Source organism: Pelmatolapia mariae, linkage group LG5 (genome assembly GCF_036321145.2).
Source record: "Pelmatolapia mariae isolate MD_Pm_ZW linkage group LG5, Pm_UMD_F_2, whole genome shotgun sequence".
Classification (NCBI taxonomy): Eukaryota; Metazoa; Chordata; class Actinopteri; order Cichliformes; family Cichlidae; genus Pelmatolapia; species Pelmatolapia mariae.
In genome coordinates this window covers 2,189,355-2,207,184 of record NC_086231.1, presented here as the reverse complement: position 1 = coordinate 2,207,184, position 17,830 = coordinate 2,189,355, and the positions used below count along the sequence as shown (strand labels likewise).

The window sequence follows — 17,830 nt, the reverse complement described above, 5'->3', positions numbered from 1 at the left end:
TCGTGGCAGATGGCCCCGCCCCTTCCCAAGCCTGGTTCTGCTGGATCTTTCTTCCTGTTAAAAAGAGTTTTTCCTTCCCACTGTCGCCAAAAAGCTTGGTCATAGGGGGTCATCTTACTAGCACCTTGAGGCAGCTGTTATTGTAATCCATATAAATAATGCCATACAAATAAAATAAAATTCAAGTTTTATATTTATAAGGTCAAAGATCTTTTTTCCTCCTCCTTTAATTAAAATTCTTCTTCCTCTTCTGCAGCCATTTGTTGGCACGTTCACCTGGTATTAGCAGTAGATAAATAAACCACAAGTTTGCATTTAAGCTGAGAAAACTGAAAACAGAAAACGAGTCAGGAGCAGACGCCGTTCAGAGAAAACTTTATTTATTCACTTTTTAAAAACAAGAATGACATCGTGTCTTTGAGGGTTCAGCTTCCTGTTGAGGTGTGAGAGCATCATGGAGAACCTCGCTGACAACCTACAAGGATCATTTTAACCTCACAGAGCAAAACTTTATTTAAACACAGTGAAGGAGCAGTAACAGAAGTCTCTGCAGGAGAAGAGCAAGCTCGAAGGTACAAAATACTTTATAAATACAGCGTGGCGGTACTTATAAAACTGAGAAAATATAAATATGTGTCACATGTGCGTTTTCACAGAGAGGAAGCAGCGGACACTCTCAAACCCAACAGGACAAAGATGGAGGACGACGGCTGTACGTGTGACGCGGCCCACAATCCTCATCCCTGACCGTCTACTCTACATATATACACTGACCCTCCAGAATCAGACCTCTGGTGGACACATCATTGGGAGAATAAGTGCTCTGAACACAAGAGGAAAAAAGAAGAAAAAAAAAAAAAGCTACAACAACAGACCTGATGTCAAATTAAAATCTCATAACAGAGAGGAGAGAAGGAGTTATGAGGAAAAGAAGGGGGGGAGAAAACATAACCGAGGAAAGGATGAAAGGAAGCTGAAGTGCAACAAGTGTCTGTCACAGTCCGGCATCGTTGTACGTGGGTGTGACCACCTTCAGGATGCTCTGTGCGTTCTCCTCCACCAGGGGGCGCCACTTAACCTCTCCTGTGAGCAGCAGGTCGTCCCCGTCCAGCGCGTCGATGTACTGCATCTGCACACAGCAGCACGTCCACATTTACACTCACAGCTGACAGATCAACATCGACTGTTTTCCTTTCTGCAAACGTTACTGCGTCATAAACTCTGTGAATAAAACTGGTGCTCACTGATTTCTAAGGAAACACATCAGGTACAATTTCCAGGTTCCATCAACATTTAGAACTACCCGCACGTCCATCAATCCTCTGCTGCTTCCCTGAGGTTGTCTTAGGGCTGCAGCCTAAGCAGAGAGACCCAAACCTTCCTCACCCTTCCCCCCTCCTCCAGTTCATCCGGGGAACACCGAGCTGTTCCCAGACCAGCTGAGAGAGTCTCCATTCTACCCCGGGAGCCTCCAGGTAGAACATCTTCACCCAGGAAGAAACATCCCGAGTCCTTCCTGAATGATGAAACTCCTCACCCGCTGTGTAACGCTGAGCCTCGCCACCTTTCCGAGAACACTCACTTTAACCGCTTATTACTGCGAACTCGTTTTTTGGGTCATTACACAGAGCTCACGCCCATCGCTCAGGGTAATGACGTAGATGGACGGTAAATAATCAGCTTTGCTTCTTTAGCGCTGCTGAAGAACTATTCTAATAAGCTCTGAGCTCTCAGTGCAGACATGGAAACCAACTAATTCTGTCGGACCGCGAGCAGCCCACTGTGGGAGAGCTCTCTGCATGGAGACGTGCACATAAACCAGTGAGTGTTAAACCCAATTTGCTCATCAGCAGAAGACTCTGGATTCCTGCGGTTAAGAAAACAGAGGGAGTCAAGCCTGGAGAACGTGGGCCCGAAGCATGTGCCGAGGTCTTATCAGGACATCACACAATTCAAATGCAACAAAGTGCACGTGTTAGAAAGACAAAAGCTCACCTGTTTGCGGACGTACTCCACCATGAGCTCGAGCTGTCTGGGGTCTTCACACTGACGGTTGAACAGGTTTCTCCACAGAGCCGCCGCCAGCACACAGTCATCGGACAGGATTCCCTGCAGGTACCAACACACGTGTTCACATGCATGAAGTTTCTTCTGACCTGATATCTGCAGTTGATGTTTGCTGACATGTCCCAGCTGTGTGATCCAATCAGGATCCAGACTTTGGACCGGAGTTAAAATCGAGTGAGTCTGCAGTGCATCTAAGATGAACTCTTAAAGGTCACTCAAAACCCATTTCCAGTTTGAATCTCGGCTGTAAAACAGCAAGTTTAAAATTCTTTGTCTTACCTCATCGTATCCAAATATCGCTGCATAGAAGGTTTCGGTCATCGCTTTCATCGCTTCCTTCCTGTGGATGGCATCAATCTGCATCATTAAACAGAGGAAGACAAATCAGAGTGAAGCAAAGCAGAGATCGAGAATATACAAGATTTGTACATTCGTGGCAGGCAGAAACGTCTGGGCTGGAAAAATGAAGCCAAGGCTGAAGTGCAAAAACCTGCAGTTCCTCTAACGTCCAGCAGAGGCTCCAGCAGGGAGTCAGTCGCCATAGACTCCCATGTTAAAGCTTTACAGCAGAAATAAACATGTTTAGAGTCTGATACACAAACTGTTTGGTCTCTGTAGATAATTCTTCCTTCATAACACCTGCAGTGGGGGTTAAATTGCAATAATGCTTAAAGTTTGAATATTAGGGGGCGTGGCCTCTTTTTGACTGACAGGTGGATGGCGACACAGGCGGCTGTAGCTGCTAGCTGTCTGCTCTGTGGACTGTTTGTGCTGTCAGAGCCTTTTGGTGCATTTTTAATGACATTATCTGACCAATAATATGGCTGCTGTCAGGTTAATTCTATGGGGACACTGAATGGTCAGTCCCAGCTTTATACAAACACTTCCACTAATTTTGGAGATGTCAATATTAAAAGAAAAAAAAAGTTAAATCAAGTACAGGTTCATCATTTGATTGATCAAAGAAGTTTTGATAACCAAGTAAAAACTGCAAAACATTCTGATTCCCAATTCTTTTTCTACATTTTCTATTCATATACAAATGATACTTTTCACCATTTTAATAGAAAAATTAAAAATAAATAAATTAAAAAAAATCCACACATTGACCAGTAAAATCAAAAAATGCTCCCTGTGCTGTTCATTTGTTCTACTGGATGATTGAAGCTCTCGGGCAGCAGGTGAATCATACAGATCATACTGTAGAGTCTGTGCGAAGCAAAGTTTTGCACCAAAAATAAATGTCAGAAAACCTTCCTGCTGCTGCACAGCCAGGTTTGTCGCCGCTGAATCCAAAGGTGAACATTTCCTAATGCTGCACAGGCTGGAGTGTAGAGAGTGCGGGCGCTGAAGAGGCGCAGCAGTGATTATGAACGTGGAGAAAATGACCGATGTTTTTCCTGCTCTCTGCCTCAGTCACTATGAAACCTTAGAGCAGCTCCAATCACTGCTGCTCGCTGTATAAATATAAGCTGCTCATGTAGAGCTTGATTAGGAAATTTGTGTTTTAGGGAATCAAGAAAAAAAAAAAAGACGATTTTCCAAGGAAAAAATACTTCACGATGTTCACGGCTGCATGGATGTTTATCTAACTCGCTTCTTGCTTTCCTCGTCTGTTCCTTTAAAGATATTCAGTTTATTCATATTTATGACTCTACAGTCCGATAAACACTCCTGATCTGATACACGTGCAGCTTTGGCCATCAAACAGTGCTGCAGCCGCATCGTTAGTGAATGGGTCTAACGTCATGCAGCTGTACTGGCTGTGAGGTTGGGAAACCCTGCAGTCAGTCAGCAGCAGGAGCTCCCGCTCAAACGCAACGTCCAGATCAACTAAAAGAACGTTCGGGAATCTCATAAGATGGATTATTCAGCGAGCATCAAACAAATAATAAGACTTAATAAGAATGAAAATAAGTCAAATTCTTCTGCTAACTAATGCTTTTGATGGAAAAATGTATTTTGCTGTTGCATAAATGTGCAAACGAAGCTTTTGGACTGTTCGAATATCACTGAGGGTAACGTCACAGTCAGCTGTGCGCAGTGAGACTTAGTATCTCTGACTGCTGTATTGAGGATACTGCTGTTCTCCGCTGTGCGTCACAGATCTGTATGTCTGCTGTTTGTAACAGGCTCAGGTCGTGATAATGATTGAAATCTGACAAAATGAACGGACGGTTCACTAAAAACTTTAACTTGTTAAATAAAAACACAGAGGAAATGTCCCCGAGTGCTTCCACAGATCTGCTGGCGAGCACTGAAACAAATCTTTGATATTCAAAACATCAGCAGATCGTTTTTCTGCCAGTAAACGTCTCGTTTCACCTTTCAGTCTGACTATAGGAGAGAAACTAGCTGAAAACAGCTGCTCTGTGTGTACAGCTGGGACGTAAAGAAGCTGCAAACTTCCATGACTTAAGTTAATGACTTCAGCGTCAGGTCAGAGGTCACAGAACAAGTGAGCTCTGAACAAGAGAAATGTGAGGTCAGAATCAACGTCTGAACGTCTTTACTATTGCACTTTAAAAGAAACTGGACTTTGTTGTAACTCTGTGCTGACACGCTTGACATAAAGAACACGCAGGTTTACGTACACATGCTGACAAAAGGTCACGTATGCAGCTGTGAAAACACCTGCCGCGTACGCGACCAATGCATGCGTGCCCACGCTGCAGGAGTGACCTCACAAGCCAGACTGTAATTTCTCATCGCTGACCTCTTTCTGTCACACGAAGCAAAAGGAGCAAAACTAAAGAGCTCCTTAATATGAAGAGCGCTGAAAGCTGCTGCTTGGCTGCCGCTGAGCTCACTTTACAGCCAAATCCAAGAGGCTGTGATGAGGTGTGGAGTCACACCTTCAGTACGAGTCAACTAAATCTCAAAAGACCAGTCCCTCCTGCTCCCACCTGAACGGTAACCCTCTGATTTTATGAGTGTTTACACCACACGCTTGAAGATGAAAACTTTTCTGCTCCAATAAGGAAAGCTGCATCAGGCAGAAAAGTAAGTTGTGATGTTTTTGTGGTCCGAGTGCCTCCTGCACTGGATGAAGCTCTGGCCCTTCTGCAGTTCTGTTTTTATTTGAAGGCACGAGCCCAAAAGACTGTGACGTTCTCGCCTCTCCAGCTTTTTATCAGCTCTGTTCCTGTGCCCCACGTCTTTCAGCTCAGTGTTTAAATATACTGGCAGCAGCCAACAGCACCCCTCAGCCTCCTGGTAGATACAATAAGGATCTCAATCTCAAAATCCTACACCGCCTTGTTCTCGAGTCATTCACAAGGCTTTCAGAAAAGTTGACCCATGACCTTGAGGTCGAGGTCCCTGAGATCCGAACTCATCTGATGTTTTTAGTAGATACACCGATGGTATCAATTACAATTTCTCAAGTTATCGCATTCACAAACTTTTGCGTCCATGTCGCCTAGCCGTCAGCCATCAGCTAAAACTCGGCGTAACTGCAGCCCACGAGCTGACGGGGTCTTGGACTCCAAATATTTCACTGCTTTGGTGAAGAATCGGGACCAGCTGAGGTTTCAGTGAGGACATGAAGCTTGGGATCAGGCGTGGAAACCTCGAGCTGCGCATGGATCGTCTCGGATGTTCTATTGGACGAAGTTTGGTCGGCTTTTGACGTCGCATTCCTCCCACAGTGTCTCTGCTACTGAGAATCTTTAGCTTGAACTTTTACTGAGAACAGTTTAACCCTCGTTCTTCCTCTTCACATCACTGCGGTTCACTTTTCCGTTTTCATTTCTGTCCAAAGCTCTAGCAGAGCTGTATGATTTAGCTTTGTAGGAATCCTTCAGTCAGAACAGGGTCGATCATCTTTAGGTGGAAACTGGCTAAGAAGCTTCTAACGTCTAATTCAGCCAAAAACTCGTAAATCCTCTTTTTCAGGTGTATTTTGGTACGATGACGTTTTGTGAAGGATGCTGAAGGACTGTGGACCGTTTTAACCCTCAGCAGCACCAAACTGATTGATTTTGGAGAATTTTAAAGCGCCTAAAAATATCAGGCTTAACAATAAGTAATAATACAAACGTGTAATTCATAAATGAGGCTCAGAGGCACGCGTGCCTCACTTTGGGACTACGACGTGAGGAAAGAACCCAGGATGCTCTGAGGAGTGAGAGCAGACTGGTTCTCCGTTCATGTTTGCTCGAGCTGTGCTTTTACGCGTTTTGACCCTGTTTAATATCCTGCCGCCCTACATTTACATTCTTTGTCACAACTCTTTAATTCTTAAACGCAAACACCCGTAATTAAAGTGGGTTTTTCCCCTCTGTTAGCTTTGAGACTCGAATCCAGAATAATCTGCATTATAGAAGGACAAAGTGTTTCTGAAAGCTTCGTGTGCTCAGAGCCCAGATTTATGTCAATGAGCGACACTTCCTGGAGCTGCTCCACTGACAGAAAATAGAGGAACGACTCTGTGGACACGGCGGCCGCAGCCAGGCTCGCTCTCCGGGGATTTGTTGGCACAATTACACTGATGTAAAACTTTAAAATCAACAAAACCTGCATCCTTTGTAGCATGCAATGGCACGGATAAAACTGAATGCACTGTTGCATCAGCTCGAAGGGGAAATGTGGCTGAAATAATGAATATTTATTTAACAGAATGACATTTAGCTTGGAGACGTGTTTGTGTAGATTTGTGGCGATTTAATGTCACAGAAGCACTTCTGAGGAACCTGAGCTGCTGTGGAAAATACTGCTGCTGTCAAGTCTGTATTAACGCAGTAAAATAATCAGTCATCAGTGTGTGCTCATTCTCAGCTCTTCAGTTCCAAATGTCTGACCTGCTAAAGTTTTCATGTTTCATTCTGGAGCTAAAGCGATTAAGTTAATTACATTTAATAAAGAAAAACAATCAGAAAGCCAGTTTTCAAACTTTGTCCAGCGCCAGTTTCTAAATGATGAACATTTCCAGCTTTTGCTTTCTAAAACAGTAACTTAATACCTACGACTTTTGGACAGTTCGCTCCTGCGACTCCCTGACCCGTGGCAGGAGGTGTAGGGGTCTGGTGCTGTGTGGATTGGGCCACGGTAAGGGGCGGACACCCCCGCGGGCCAATCCCTGGTTGCCAAAAGTGGCTCTTGGAACAGCACCCCTCTGGTGGGGAACAGCCTGAGAGTTACCAGCTAGGGTTCAGACTCTGACTCGCCTCAACAGTTTAGCATCTTGAACCCGGGGCTGGACTCTGTTCCACTCTGGAGCTGGCCTCAGTGAAAGGCGGTGAGCAGGGGTGGGTCTACTTTTATCCCCCGAACTTGGCTCCTGAACATCGGACGAGAAGGTTGCTTACCTGCGTCTGCAGGTTGAAATAAGTTGAGACTATGTGCCCAAAGACAGCTCAGAGTACCTTTATTACCTGGATGGGTGGAGTGCTAGAAGGTGCAGTGAAAGCTGGAGGGGCGTGACACAAGGAAGGGCTAACCGATCTGCACTCGTTTGTCCATGATGAACACTTTATACAAGCTTCACGCTGCTCCTTTAACTGAGAAGATGATCTATGAATGGTCCAGATGCACGATGCAGTATTTGGATCACACATCAGTCTGAACCCGACTCACTCGAAGCTGTTCCGTGTTTATTTCACCGTGCAGCAGCAGCTAGCACGAAGCATAACATGGCGTTGAGGAAATTAAGGGCAAAGGGGGAATACCTCAGAGGTCTGATACACCAACAGCTTGTCAGTGTGTTTGCTCCATTCAGTCCATATTTAATGGATTTATTTATATCAGGTTATTTGACAAAGTTTGATAATCAGTGCTACACAGTCGAGTCTCGTCCTCCCCGTGAGGACAACAGTTACTGGATGGTACAGCTTACAGGATCTGCAGATAAATGCAGATGGGATAAGCTGGACTGAGCATTCCCAGTGAGCTGGGGTTGTATCGGTGGTCAGGGGCATTTCCAGGAAAGCAAAGGAAACAAAAGAAATGCTGACTTTGAATCTTTGTGGTTTACTTTGTGGGCGGAAAACTTCAAGTTTGCATATCCCAAAATTACAGAAACCTTTTAATTTACTTCAGAGCGTATGGTAGATCTGTGTGTGCTCTGATCATGTGACTTTTCTTTCAGAAAACAGGGTTTCCTGCATTTCTTTGCAGCTTTCAACACAGAAAAGTCAAAAATATTTTAATTTAGTTTGAATAATTGGGATTATTTACTCAAAGAGAAAAATAATGCATAAACAGAAGACGACTGTTGTGTGTTTGTCTATTCGGTTTCTTCGTTTTCTCATCTTTTCACTTTCATGCTTAAGTTGAAAACAGTCTGTAGTCCATCACATTTGCATGAACAGGTGGTTACTGACATTATGAAGCAAATGCAGCAGCTCAGTGGAGCTGACTCAGATCAGGGTTAGACTGCACAGCAACACGAGTCCTGTTCATGTCGAAGGCCGTTCGTACGTGCTGATCGACATTCACATCACACAGCTGTGAAACACTGACCGTGTGCATGCTGCAGGACTGAACCAGAGGGACTCTGCCAAAGCATTCCTGCTGGAACCTGAAGATCCAGATTCTGTTCCAGCAGGAGAGCTGGCTGAGATAAACGGGCTGATTCTGACAAGAGCGCAACCTCTGCTGCGGCCGTAACCACAAACCTATCAGCCAATCAGCCGAGTCGATGCGAAAGCTCGAACACAGGATTTTTGTCGCTGAGGGAGAATTAGGGTGAAAGCTTCTGTTACACACTAAAACTCTGGTAGGAATTAAACAGCTGGGAAAATATCTGAATTTGCAAACTCAGCTTCAGTAAATAACCCGAATGATTTCCCAAGTAACAGAAAACCTTTGTTACATGATCATTTTAGTTTTTCCTCAACTCTTTTAAACCAGGAATAAATCAGGATTTCACGAATCAAACATACTGCAAAGTTCCAACAGGCTGAGCTCTTTCTCCCACCAGTGACGCTGAAAAGTGGAAATACAGTCACATGATATTTACAGCCTGTGCGTTATGACGGGCACGCTGTGCACCAGCCTGCGCGCGCGTGTGTGTGCACTTTACGATACGACAGAGGGTCAGGTTGCAGCTGTTGCTGTAGTTACCGTGGCTGCTTTGTTGATATTGCTTCTGTTGCTTTAGTTTAGTTGCAGAAGTTATGCAGACGTTGCTGCACACGTAGAGGTTGGTGTCTTTGTGGAGATTTTAATACTCTCAGCTGAGACTGTTTCAGCTGCTTTCACACCTCTGAATTTCATTTTTTTTCCCTTCAAGATCAGAAACATAACGTACCCCCATGATTTTGCTCCTCTGCTCCACATCCTCCCACATGGAGTGCACGATGTAACGGCACATGTACTTCCCCTCTCTGCCCTCCTGACGCATCCGCACCAAACACATCCTGAGAGCACAAGAAGACAACAAGGAGACTGAAACGAGCGCACAGCCTTAAATCGCTGTGACGAGTGAAGCCGTGTGCTCATCATATAAAGAGCGTCACTGTCCCATCCACAGCAGGAGCAACACCGACATCATTACATCATTACAAACTCTAACAGACGCTTCCAATTAGACCACATTAACACATAAATAATAATAATAATAATAATATATTATATGCATTCTCTCACTGTGAACTGGATTCTTTGCATGCTACAGAGGACGTTTAACACACAGCGTGGTGGTGTTACATAACATGTGAAGGAAGATAACTGACAAAGTAAAAATACATCACATGACACACGACTGGGCTATAAATACACGGAAGAGCAGCGACAGCACGCACAGCGCGGCCGACACGGACCACGGCTTCCTTTTGCTGCTTACACCAATCAGCACACAGATTCCTCAGCGCAGCAAACAAACCATCTGATTGGCTGATTGGATAAATCCAGCTGTACAGGTGTACCTAATGAACTGGTAGCTGAGAGGATGTGTTTGTGTGACTCACCATACGTGCAGCTGTGCAACCAGGAACCAGGAGTTGAGAGTGTCAGGGAGGGTGCACTCTGAAACACACACATTAGGATTCGTTAGGATTCTCTGTGCTGGTGTGCACGCCGTACCCGCTTCAGACTCTGCAACTATAGCAACATACGAGTAGGGCTGTTCGATATCACCATAAATATCGGATGACGATATGAAAACGTCTATCGTTTCATATTATACGCTATCATTTGTTTCGAGGTGTCGCAAAATAAACTGTTTGCGGGAACATTTTTTCATGGTTTTGATGGTCACTGTAGCGGCTAGATTCATTTCTTAATGTTCTCTCTTATTTAAAATAAACACACTACGGACAGACAAGTGATCGTTTTTACACGTTGTCGTTAGCAACAACAAAGGTAAACCCAGCGTGTGGCTCTGCCGTCCGCTTGTTTATTTTCCACATAAACCTTTCACAATAAAGCTGAAGATCCTGTTGAGATTTGTCAAAATAAATGATGACAAACAGAAGGACCTGTCAAAACAAATCGTGCACTTTATTCCTAAACGAGGGGCTGCCTCTGTAGCATGGACATGGTTTGGTTATGAGAAGTCTGACACGCACCAGAAAACTGTACTCTGCAAATTATGCTGCAAACCTCAGACTCAAACACGACAAACCTCTGCTACCACCTACGCAAGAGTCACGTGACAGAGTGTGGAGAGAGTTTACAGATGAGAAGCAACAAAGAGCCGCCAGGTGCTCCAAATAAACCTCAGACTCAAACGTTAGAACAGGCTTTTCCCCGCAGCACGCCGTGTGATAAATACTCAAAGAAAATGGCGGCTGTTACAACTTATTTCTAAAAATATATAGTTTCATGCATTGAGATTCACAGAATTTACAGAAAATGTAACATTTTTGTGATAAATATGGTTGTCGGGACGATAAATGTCTCATATCAGGATATGAGATTTTGGTCATATCGCACAGCCCTAACATAAGACGCGCTTTTCTTTTTAAAACACTCATATCTGAGAGTTTAAGGTGAATAAGCAGCAGAGCTGAAGGTTTGAACGTCTCCAAAACACAAAGCGACACATTTACCGTCCACACCTGAGCGGGAAGGTGGCGATAACCCAGAACGGAGGACAAATCCTCAGCTCAGAATTGAGTCCTTCACAGCTGGGAGTCATATCAGCTTTCATTTTAAGCTTCTCATTACGTGAGATTTATATTTGAGCTCTTCGGTTTGTTCTGCGTTTGTGTTTTTATGTTACTGAGACAAGTTGTTCTTCAGGTTTTTATCAACTTTTGTGATAAATATCAGCAAACATAAGCCAGTCACGAATAAGCATGTCCGAGACAAAGTGGGAGCAAACGTGAACGGCGACCCAATGAGCCGAGTTGCATTGTGGGAGATGCAGCATTTTGAAGCCGAGCGTGGTAGACTCACTGTCGAAGAACTCGTCGTAGTTGATTCTCTCCACGCAGCACGTGTACATCCGCAGAGCAGCGATCTTGATTTTCTGTGGAAACAAAAACATCACGTCTGACGTTGTTACTCTGTAACTACAACCACAACATCGCACTCACAGCTACAGCTGACAGCTCGGAGTTGCTCTCACAAACATGAAAGGGGAGTCAGGGCGTTCGTGAGGGGAAGTATTTCAATCAGCTGATTCTCGTGATGTCACTGACATTCAGAAATGGAGGAGGGGCTTAGTGATGGCGTTTGAGGGCAGCTGAACATGGTGTAAGTGAAGGAAAACACCAACTTCAGAGCTCTGCTGTGTTGTGGCAAACATCATTCATAGGAAAGGCCTCGGCAGGCGACCCTCCTGCGATGGCGCCGAGACACAACACGCTGGCTTCCTGTTGAAGCTTTCAGGGGGCCACGCTGCCCGAGTAACAGCCTGCCCTCCATATCAGCCTTTACACCCCAGCAGCCACAGTGCAGACGCTCACTGCAGCCTCTCTTTACTAGTCCTCGTCCTGCTGGCTGTTGGGGCGAAGCGACTGGATTGTGTGGGAGTAATTACACTTCCTGCCTAGTGTAAATGCACCACTAGACTTCCATTACCAACATTTGTCAATGGAAACAGGGGGGCTAAAAATGACATCAAACAGGCAAACCTATCCAAATGAGTTTGCCTGGTTCAGCAACTTCAGCTGGAAAAGCGACTCGCCAACGGGTTTCATTTAACAACAGCGAGCACGCATTTCTGTGGGACTATTCTGGGATTTAAGGCTGATCTGTGCATCTCCGACGGCGGTTTTATCTGTAGAGTAAACACGCGTAGGAGCAGGACACGAGTTTGGAGGTGTGCCAGCGTGCGAGCCAAACGCTGCCGGTCCGGCGGGCGGCCCAGCTCTTTGCTCGCCTGACATTCCTCGGCACACACGCAACCTTTCCGCCTTTAGCCAAAACCTCCCACTTCACTGAAGCCTGACACAGCTCCAACTGTTTATTCCTTTAGTGACCTGTGCATTCCTGGAAAACATACCGACTACAAGAGTGTGACGCAATGAATGAAAGCCACACATGCACGTGCACACACACACACACCTCTGGTGAATATCACTCCCACTGCAGTGACGTTATTTGTATTTTTGGCCTTCTGCATGCAACATCTTCCATAACAAATGTTTTATTACTCTGTTTTGTCCAAGTCCAGTTTGGTTTTATTCATCCACAGAGAGCAGGAGGGGAAACGTTGCACTGACAGTACAGGTAGAAACGTCTGACCCGACACACCGGTTAGTTTTTGTTACCTGTTGACCAATCAGGGTGACACACATTCATCAGAAGGTGCATTTAAAGGACGTTAGCATGTTGCTTTTGACTGAGAGGCTGTTTGAGTGCAGAACGGACACGTCAGCAGGTAACAGGTGGCCTGGGAGGCACACTAAACACATTAAACATGACACTAAGTGCTCATGTTGATTTCACACATCAAATGAAGCAACGTCACCTTGGCCGGAAAGCCAAATCACCATCACCTGCTCGTTTTCAGCCGACGTCTCTTCTGCACTCACCCATTTATTGTATTTGAGCGGTCCCGTGAAGCCCATCGCCTCGATGAGCTTTGTGAAGGCGCCGACCTCCTCCTCCGTGTGCTGATGCGTCTCCTTCACGTTACGGAGCTGAAGGACAAAAAGAAAAAGTGGAGCGGTGAAAAAACGACAGCGAAAACAGAAACTGCTCCTTTAGCAGGTGGGTTATCAAACGTGTGCTGCGTGACCCTCGTTAAATCAACAGCACGTGACGACGCACCTGTGCGGCGCGACCTTTACCGCTCACTAAATTAATACGCTGACCTACTCCGAGCTGCACGCCGTCTTCATGCTTTGACAGTTTTATTACAGCCACCACGACCCCGCTAACCTTCATCAGGACGTGCAGATGTGCTGAAGTTTTCAAGCTTCATTAAAAACAACAAAACCAGTTGAAGCCTCGAACACACGGAGCAGGCAGGAAGTGCTTTAAAGGCACGAATACGACACGACTGAACTCAGAATTCCTCAAATTAATCCTGAAATCCAAGGAGCTGTGTAAAAACTACAGGCTGAATAATCAACCCTTTAAAGAAAAGAGGAATTAAAGTTTATTTGTTTTTATTTAAGCAAAAAACGTGAACAGACACATGTTGTTTAGTTAGTGGACACTTTTACAGAGATATTTACAGAGTTAATAAAAGGTGTAAAGGGATAAAGATCATTTAGCAGATGCAGGGACGCATCGATAATAGCAGGGGTGAACTGTACCCAGAACGACTGGCTTCACAAAATGCCTCCGAGATGACGGAGCTGGAATCGACCGAGTGAAAAGAAAAGTGTTATTTATCGGCAAAGAGTATATATATATATATATTAATTCTTATTTTAAGAATCAGAAAAGATAACGAATAGGAGAGCGCCCCTCCTTTTGTGCTTTCTGTTTGGCATATCGGTGGCCCACCCACTGGGACACAAGAGCTGCTGCACAGGTGTTTTTAAGCAGTCCATCTGTGGGTTAAACAATGAGGGCTATTTTTTCATGTGCTTGCATGCGATGTTACCTGTGTGGCGACATGCAGCGTCCGGCACGGCGTTACTAATGGAGAGGAGACGCCCGCCTGCTGACAGGCGGCCAGCGCTCTGAAACAGGCTTCCTGATCCAACCCCTGCAAGGAGAGAGAAGTTAAGTCAGGCTGAACACAAACGATCGACCGTTTTATTTGTCGACTTGTTTTTAAAGACGGATCAAACACCTGCTCGTCTCCCACTAACAGCAGTGATCTTCACATCACAGCTCAGTGTTGTTCTCACCAGGTTTAGCCAGTTTTCGTTACCCTTTAGCATTTTTTGTTTGAACTGCACAGAAACATCCTTCGTTAACCCTCTGACTGCTGGACAGGCTTTTTCTGAGTGAACATTTATAAACTGATTAAGTCTCTGCACCACCCAACGTCACTGAGTAGAAAGACCTGCAACAATATTCTGATTAATTGATCTGATTAAGTTCATTCAGATTTGTAAAAACATGATGTAAATTTAAAACCTTTCAAAATGAACTAAAGTTCAAAGAGAATGAAGAGACCACTGCTATGAGCTGATGGCCTGAACTCCTATAGACTGAGGGAACAAAAAACAAATATTAAACCTCAACATCTCAGCAGCCAACATCTGCATCAACACAACCGCTGGCAAAGCTGTAGTTCAATTCTCAAAAACATTTAGTACCTAAAGAACCTTTAGGTCAGTATCTGGTTGTTCCTTTAAATGGTGGTTTTTGAAACAGATGCTGCACTGCACATGTGCAAAGAGCTCATTCAGGGTGCAGCTTAAAGCCTCTGTCACAGACTGAATCAGCCAGGCCTGTGGCAGAAGACAAACACCTCGAGCTTTCAAAGCGGTGCCAAAATAAAACTTCACCACACTCAGAAAGAAATGCATACAAAACTGAGAAAGTGGGCCACCTCCTCTGAGCCCTGAGTTTATTTAAGATGATCAGACATGAGGGGGGGGTCACCTTTCCTGTGAGCTGAATAATTGAACCTGATTAGCCTGATTAGCCATACCATATTGTCACTGCCATTATATTATGCTATTATTATTATGCTGCTATTCATACTGTCATACTGTCATTATATTAATGCTGCTATCCTGTAAATATCATACTTACTTTTGTTTGAGTACTTATGTTTGTTTTATTGTACCTTTTATATCTTACTATTTTTTTATTATATTTATTATTGCATTTTGCACCAAGGGAGTGGCACTCCAATTTCGTTGTACCCTGTACAATGACAATAAAGGCTATTCTATTCTATTCTATTCTATTCTAATGAATAACCAAAAAGTGACCCTGCACTTCCCACAGTTCAAAAACCAGCCCCTGTGACGGACTGATGGACTGTTTATCTGTGAAGGTACCATTTACGCTAAATAGTATTACAGACTTCAGAATAATATTTTCTGCGCTCCAGTCTTTTTCCAGGTAACGCACCGCTTACTTAAGCGAGACGATGCCAAACATCCTGCATGTATTAAAAGAGCCTGCGTGCATTAGACACCCTGGACCCTCGGACTCTGATATTAAAATGTCCAACTTTACAGCAGGAAAAAAACCAAAAACACGTTTACAGCTGGATACAAAGATCCCTTTCCCTAATCTAATTTCATACTCGAGTTAGGCGACTTTGAGTAGTATCCCAGCTGTGGATGTGTGCTGCTTCAAGTTTAAATGTTGCTGCTCTTGCTAGTCGGCACTAAAAGTAGTAGTCAGTTACCCTCACTTTAATATAGTGCGGCGGCAACTTGGTGCGCAGGCCTGACACACAACAGCACCTCTCCGAAGTGTAACCTAGTCCACTGTGCTCAGCTGATTATTTTCTGACATTCGGATCAGCTGACTAGGTGACAGGTCCCTGAACTGAACTGAACTTCTGGACCATGTTTGTGTCCTTTTTATGCAGTTATCGGATTAATAATATGGCGGCTGTGCCACGTTATTTGTCATATTTGTCTCTGGTCCAGTTTTTGTCAGTAAACCATTGGACGGTCTATACTGGTCTATTTGTTGCACCCACATGGTTTATGGACATCATCATCATGCCAACACGTTAACACAGAGGCTTTAACATACAGACAACACAAACAGCTGACACGTCCATCATTTACATACAGTCTATGGTTCCGTGACCCATTAAAATATTTGGACCAAAACGAAGCTCGAACACGTGACTGATGACTCTGGTCCGCTACAGAGTAATTTCATTATCTCGGGTGACAAACACTTTATTATTCATATATGACAGAAGCCTCGGCTTGAACGTGTGTTTCTGTGCTCGGTGTAAAGAAAGCCTTTAAACTGCGAGCGCACTTTAGAGCTGTTACTGCGACTCTTTGGTCGAGTTTGCCTCCATTAATCTGAGCTCTGACATTAATCCTGCTAATGGACCTCGCAGGCTGTCCGTGTGAGTCTGTGTGAAACTCAAACACACACGGAGACAGATGAGCGCTCACTCCGTCACCTGTCGCTGTGTGTTCACCCAGCTGTCACCTCGAACATCAGCCTCAACTTCTTCACCTGTTAGCCGGCTAAGCTAACGCCAGCGGGGCGTTTCTTACCTTGCCCCCGGCGGAGGCGGCCCTGCAGGCGGACACATGAGCGAAGCTTCTGGCGGCGAACTGCAGCGGCCGCCGATACATGGCTGCACGAAGACCCGCTGTTAGAGCCGAGAAGCGGGCTGCAGAGTCACGGAGGCTCCCTGCACTCAAACCTTCTGGTTTGGTAACAACAGCAATGTCAACGGAATCTGTCCGGCACTGAATAGTGTCCGGGTAGAAATATACAAAGTGAAGAAAAGGTCCGCTTTTAACCCGCTCCGATTAAAGTTGAATCTTTAACTTCACTGAAGTTAAGCAGGAATACTGCACTGCAAAAATACCATTCAAAAGAAAGTATACTTAAAGCGCTAAGATCAAGCATTTCAGGGTAAGATAAGATAAGATAAGATAACCCCCCCCCCCCAATCTTAATAAGGTAACAAAATACAATCAAACACACACACACACACACACACACACACACACACACACACACACACACACACACACACACACACACACACACACACACATATATATATTACAAAGTCACAAAAAATAAGGCCAGATGGCCCCGCCCCTCCCTGAGCCTGGTTCTGCTGGAAGTTTCTTCCTGTTAAAAGGGAGTTTTTCCTTGTAATTCCACAAAGAGTAAAGTAACTGTACACTGGAGGATAACAAGCTTTGTAAGAATTAAATCTACTGACAATGACAAATGTGACCTTGACCTTGAGTGCATTTCCAGCGAAGACCTATTATCACTGTGTGTAAGCTTTGACCAATCCTCCAGGAGGTCTGTGGATGGATGGACTAACAAATGTCTCACCATAGCATGAGCTTTTAAGTCCTTTGGCTGGGCTGAAATAAATTGGACACATAATTTTAAATGTTTGCTTTCCATCCCACAGAAAATAGGATTTTTCCTTCCAGGAATACTGCAATGATGCAACATTTCCCACCAAAGTCACATTCAAGGATGATAGAGCAGGCTGACATAAACCATAATTATTCTTTAAATCTGTAAAAAGTCTTTGACAAGGAAACCCGATTACCTCTCCGTCAAACTTGCTTTGTAGTTAGAGCCAATAAACAGAGTGGAAACATCAGTGGGACACATTAAAAACAGTCTCATGTTCTTTGTGGACACAACAGCTGAGGTAATGTTTGAGTTGCCCCTCCATCACTTTCAGTTTTTCCCGTGTCTCAGCTGGAAGTGTTTGTGTGTGCGGGGGTTTCTGTCGTGTTGCAGTTAGAAGGTCACAATCATTAACAGTAACCTTCAG

At 44.6% G+C, this 17,830-nt stretch overlaps 1 protein-coding gene across 1 annotated transcript; it reads right to left on the bottom strand.

The window, feature by feature from the left end:
- Nucleotides 1–359: 359 nt before the first annotated feature.
- On the bottom strand, nt 360–16,770 carry LOC134627335 (ubiquinol-cytochrome-c reductase complex assembly factor 1). Its single transcript, XM_063473320.1, has 9 exons — nt 16,569–16,770; nt 14,015–14,119; nt 12,993–13,100; nt 11,410–11,482; nt 9,978–10,035; nt 9,320–9,428; nt 2,347–2,424; nt 1,996–2,109; nt 360–1,129 (listed from the first exon to the last, which is right to left on the bottom strand). Exons 1-9 carry the CDS (start codon nt 16,647–16,649, stop codon nt 995–997), a joined length of 861 nt encoding a protein of 286 aa, XP_063329390.1. The 5' UTR covers nt 16,650–16,770; the 3' UTR covers nt 360–994.
- Between the last annotated feature and the right edge of the window lie 1,060 nt (nt 16,771–17,830).

Bases quoted from the DNA above. Each gene is read 5' to 3' on its own strand.
- LOC134627335 (XM_063473320.1), bottom strand. From the start codon at position 16,649: ATGTATCGGCGGCCGCTGCAGTTCGCCGCCAGAAGCTTCGCTCATGTG. The intron at 11,483-12,992 runs GTGAGTGCAGAA...TTGTTTCCACAG, and splicing joins CGCTCAAATACAATAAATGG to AAAATCAAGATCGCTGCTCT. The intron at 9,429-9,977 runs GTGAGTCACACA...TTGTGCTCTCAG, and splicing joins GTTGCACAGCTGCACGTATG to GATGTGTTTGGTGCGGATGC.